Source organism: Lycium barbarum, chromosome 9 (assembly GCF_019175385.1).
Source record: "Lycium barbarum isolate Lr01 chromosome 9, ASM1917538v2, whole genome shotgun sequence".
Classification (NCBI taxonomy): Eukaryota; Viridiplantae; Streptophyta; class Magnoliopsida; order Solanales; family Solanaceae; genus Lycium; species Lycium barbarum.
Window position 1 is genome coordinate 9186720 of NC_083345.1, and position 5430 is coordinate 9192149.

Consider the following 5430-nt stretch of genomic DNA (forward strand, 5'->3'; position numbering starts at 1 on the left):
GGATTGGGTACCAAGGTGAACCTTAGCACAACTTTTCATCCTCAGACAAATGGTCAGACAGGTACGCTATTAAGATCTCATATTATGATAATCATGTCAGCTTAGTACTCAGATATCAGTCCAGTACTTACGTAATCATGCCAGTACAGTATTCAACTAATCCAGTATTCAGTCAGCTCGGTATTCAGCTAATCAAGTATTCAATTAGCTCAGTACTCAGTCAGCCAGTCTTCAGTCAGTTCAATAGACATTTAGTTTAGTATATCAGGAGTTTAGTAATCTTGTATTCATTGAGTTCAGTAACCATGTGTCCTTGATTTCAATGGTAATTGGGATGACCACCTGCCTCTTATTGAGTTTACTTACAAAAATAATTACCATGCTAGTATTGGGATGGCACTGTTTGAAACCCTTTTTGAAAAAAGGTGTAAATCATCGATCGATTAGTTTTACGTTAGGGAAGCAGAGTTGTTAGGACCAGATTTGGTCTATCAGGCTATGGAGAAGGTCAAGTTGATTTAGGAGCGTTTAAAAACAGCTCAGAATTTCCAGAAGTCTTACATAAACTTAAGATAGCGAGATTTAGAGTTTGAAGTTAATGACTGGGTATTTCTTAAAGTCTCACCCATGAAAGGTGTTATGAGATTTGGCAAGAAAGGGAAGGTAAGTCCCAGATATATTGGACCTTACAGAATTCTACGAAAGGTTGGTCTAGTAGTTTATGAACTTGAGTTGCCACAAGATTTGGCTGCTGTACACCCAGTGTTTCATGTATCCATGTTGAGGAAGTGTGTAGGAGACCCATTGTTGGTTGTTCCTGCTAATACTATAACAGTTAAGGATGGCCTCACCTATGAGGAGATCCCCGTAGCCATTCTTGACCGTCAAGTTCGCAAGTTGAGAACTAAGCAAGTAGCCTTAGTGAAAGTCCTGTGAAGGAGTCAGAAAGTTGAGGAAGCTACATGGAAAGTCGAGGAGGGTATGAAATCCATGTACCCGCACTTGTTTTAGCCCACAGAAGAGATTTATGATGAAACACCAAGATTTTGAGGTATGTAAGCTTTCTTTTCATGTTTTTGGTCGTTTGTGGCCAATTTATAGTGCTATTGTGATGTAGCCCTGTGAGGCAATGATATTATGGGCTATTGTGACAGGTTGGTAGTGCCATATTACAGGGAAAACTCTGGCAAAATTTTTGTAAAATCCCGAATGTTTAACATTCGAGGACGAATGCTCCAAAAAGGGTGGAGAATGTTACACCTTGGAAATTTCCCCGTTAGCGTACCGCGAATAGACCCACGAAGGGTATGACGTATACGACATGTTGACGAGTAAGAAGTAATACTTAATGATTCTAAATGAGATTTCAAAGACATTTGAGGTAGGGGACGAAAGTTGTTAAGGAAAGCAAGGTATATGTTGTGTGTCGGGCAAGAATTACAAGTATCGAATTAATGATGGCTTAATGACATTTTGGAGAAGGGTTATAATGTCCCTTATGTATTCATGCCTCACGTTTCACGTTCAAGTTCATGTATTCGCTATTCATGTCTCATGTTTGGGCACTGATGTTTTCATGAAACTATGTCATGTCAGTTTCCATGCCCCATGTCATGTTATGTCTCATGTTTCACGCTCATGTCATGTATCCAGCGTTCATGTTTCATGTCTCATGCTTCAGTATCCATGTTTCCATGTAATCACACGTTCAGTTCTCATGATCCATGATAATGCTCCCACGTAACCTTGTCAAGCTCTTATGTTTGATGTCATCTTTCATTCATGTTCATGTATTCAAGCCATGTCCAACCATATCCTTAACCAAGACCCATCATTCGAGGACGAATGATCCCAAGGGGGAGATATTGTAAGACCTCGTGCATTCGGGTTAAGATTTGTCTTATAAGATGGAGGTATAATGAACCCAATTTTAGTAGTGTATAAATGGTGTTTGAAACCCAATCAAGGCATGAGAAGAGTCTTTGGGCAAAGCAAAGTTGAAAACCACTCTACGGGGCATGTTTGCAAGTGAGTTTATAGAAGGTCTTACTTCCAACGACCATAACCCCTATATTAATTGGGAATTTGGGAAAGCTTCCTTGATAAAAGTTGTAGCCCTTTGAAATATATTTCCAACGGTATATTATGGGTCTTAAACGGAGCTATATACAAAAGGTTATGACCATTTTACGACAGACTGTTCGGCAGAATATCACCCTCTGTCACACTTTGCGGCTCAAGATGCGGCCCGCAAACCCGACATGCGGCCCCGCAGTTCCGACGCAAAGTGTGCCAGAGAGATTTTGTCCATAATTTTCTGGACTACTTTAAATAAGACCCAACTCGACCAAAATCATATTTTTCATTATTCTTGGTCAAGAAAACCTCTAAAACACTCTCTAACATTCATCCACAAGAAAATTCAAGGGAAATTCATGATCAATAACACCAAATCCATGAACCCAAGTGTATGAAACCTAGCCAAAGTTCATCTAATTCAAGAAAACCCAAGGGAAGTGAAGTAGGGTTTTGGTGCTAAAGGAGTAACTCCACTCAAGACTTGTTCAACCACTATCTAAGGTAAGTTTCATGACTTTCTCATGATGATTAAAGTGTTGATGAGTTCTTGGGAGAATAGTAAATGGGTTTGATAAAGAGAATTATATGAACTATGCTAGAGTTGTTGGATTGTTGACTTGGGATTGTTGTATTCATATGGGTGATGAAAAATGATGTTAATTACATCTAATTGAGATTTTAGAATTTGCTGGTTGTAATAGAATGGGGATTTGGTGAAGAAAACACCATTAATGAGGGTTGTGGAGCTTCATGCCCACCAAGTCTTTGATAAAATGCTTAGATGAACAAAGCATGGATATTGTTGCTAATATAGAATCCCTATGACCTGTATTGCTATAGATTAAAGTTGAAGGGATTGGAGGACATTTTGATACGCTCAAAAGCAGGAAGTTAAGGTATGTAGAACTTCCATCCACATGTGGGAATCTCTACGTTCTTCCCCATGATCCGTTTCGTAAAATCTATGGAGTTCAAATCCTAGGGCATTAAACCCAACATATTGGCAGCCCGTAATTAGGTATGTATGTACATGAATTTTGTATCTATGTTCGTTATTGTATTCCTAATCTTTCATTACGGATATTAGGAATCCTAGCCTAATCCATGAATCATGAATTCTTCCTCATGTGTTCTCATCATGTTCATATGAAACTTTATGATCTTATTTGCAAGTTACAATCATGTTTTCAAGATAATTATAAATATATGATTATGAACTATTGTTATTACTCATGAATCAAAAATATGTTTACAAGCTATTTCATGAAACCATGTTTACAAGTTATTTTGTGAAATCATTATTTCAAGACAAGTACAAGTTAATTAACGAAAATCATGGGCTTCTTAGCCAACTATATTATGTTAATGTTTTTGGGAGTTGTACAAATTACCGAGAAGGCTCAGATAGCCTGAAACTACGTAGCCACCGTAGGACAAGGAACGTTCCGCCCAGATAAGACGATACCTTAACTTTACACTGAATGGATCCATCAGGTACCTTACTACCTTATACTCGGGCAAGGTATGAGGGCTCTGCTGGTCCGGCGAGGTACCAGACTCCACGTACCCACGTGGTGATTTACTACCTTATACTCTGGCAAGGTATGAGGGCTCTGCTGGTCCGGCGAGGTACCAGACTCCACGTGGTGATATTATGTGTCGGTTTATGAAATGCTCTACCTACTTATCATGTTTTTACTTATGTTATATATATACATATGTACTCATGCTCATGATCATGTCCAGGTTTTCAGTTTCAGTTCTTATCATGTTATTCCATGTCCCATGTTGTTTCTTTCGGTTGCTTTACATACCAGTACATTCAATGTGCTGACGTCCCCTTTTATTGCCCGGGGGCCTGCATTTCATGATGCAGGTACGGATTTACAGGACGACGCTTCTGATCATTAGGATTTGCACGTACCATCTTATTGGTGAGCCCCATCTCATTCGGGGTTTAGACATTGTATTTCTTTATTTAGTTTTGCATCTAAAGGTATACTGGTGGCCTTGTCCCAGTAAGTATGTTTTCCAGTCAGGCTCATGATAGAGGTTTCATAGACTTGACAAGTCAGTTATGTCATGTCAGACATTCGGAGTCGTATAGCCATTTTGGCTCATTCATGTTATTTCCGCACTTATGTTTAAACAAGTATTTTTATTAAGTATTATGACTTACTACGTTTTATAAAGGCTCATCATGCATTCACATTATAATTCCGCTCATGTATGCCTCATGATAGTTCAGCAAGCCATGTGGTTCGCTCGGTCACATGCAGTCAGGCACCGAGTGCCGTGTTACGTCCAGGCCATGGTTCGGGGCGTGACAGTTACCAAGTGCTCCTCCTTCTTTGAGAAACTCGAATTTGCTACCACCAACCCAAAGGCTTTTGTAAAATCCAACAGTGCAATTCCTCCTCCGTTCCTGTCCCCGAAACCACTACCTCCATGCACATCATCATAACCCCCTGAAATTGACCTAATGTGCCCATTGAAATCTCCTCCGATGAATTGCTTCTCAGTGGACGGTATACCTCCCTTCATCGCGTCCAAATCCTCCCAAAAATGTCTTTTCTCCTCCTCGCTGAAGCCCGTTTGCGGTGCGTAAGCACTAATAATGTGCAAAATAAACCCTCCAACGACTAGCTGAATCGTCATCAACCTATCACTAACCCTCTTAGCCCCTGCCACCTGTTCTCTTAAGTCATTATCTACTAAAATGCCTACCCCATTCCTATCCCTCGACCTACCTGAGAACCATAACTTATATTCATCTACATCTTTAGCCCTGGATCCTACCCATTTATTCTCCTGGACACAAGCTATGTTAATCCTCCTCTTCTTAAGAATCTTAACTAGTTCGATCGACTTCCCCATTAGATTCCCAATATTCCAAGACCCTACTCCTAGACTAGAGACTCCCTTAACCCACCTACCCCCTCTAACCCTCACCCCCGTTCGAGAGCATGACCCTAGTCTACCATCGTCTACGAAAGCCAGCAAAGCAAATATAAACTACTCGACCAGGCAGGAATCAATACTAAAACACAAGTTAGCAATAATCTAGATAAAAGTGTAACTACTACGACGAGAACGAAACAAGTAGTGCAATAATGCAAATTAGCTGCAAGGATAAAAGACAGAGAATTAAAAAAATAAAAATAAAAATAAAAAACCGGAGGTACCAACTCCAGTTAGACAGAACCTGCTCACGCCAGAATCACAATTCACTCCAGAATCACTGTTCACGGCTGGAAGCTCGAATCTGTCGGACCAGAGAGAAGGAGAGAGGAGAGAAGAGAAAGAAGAGGAAGAAGACAGGAGAAGAAGAGGAGTATAGGGCTATCACAA

The 5430-nt window shown here is 40.1% G+C and overlaps 1 protein-coding gene across 1 annotated transcript; it reads right to left on the reverse strand.

The window, feature by feature from the left end:
* Positions 1-220: 220 nt before the first annotated feature.
* Positions 221-4956, reverse strand: LOC132611615 (uncharacterized). Its single transcript, XM_060326020.1, has 2 exons — positions 4414-4956; positions 221-229 (listed from the first exon to the last, which is right to left on the reverse strand). Exons 1-2 carry the CDS (start codon positions 4954-4956, stop codon positions 221-223), a joined length of 552 nt encoding a protein of 183 aa, XP_060182003.1.
* Between the last annotated feature and the right edge of the window lie 474 nt (positions 4957-5430).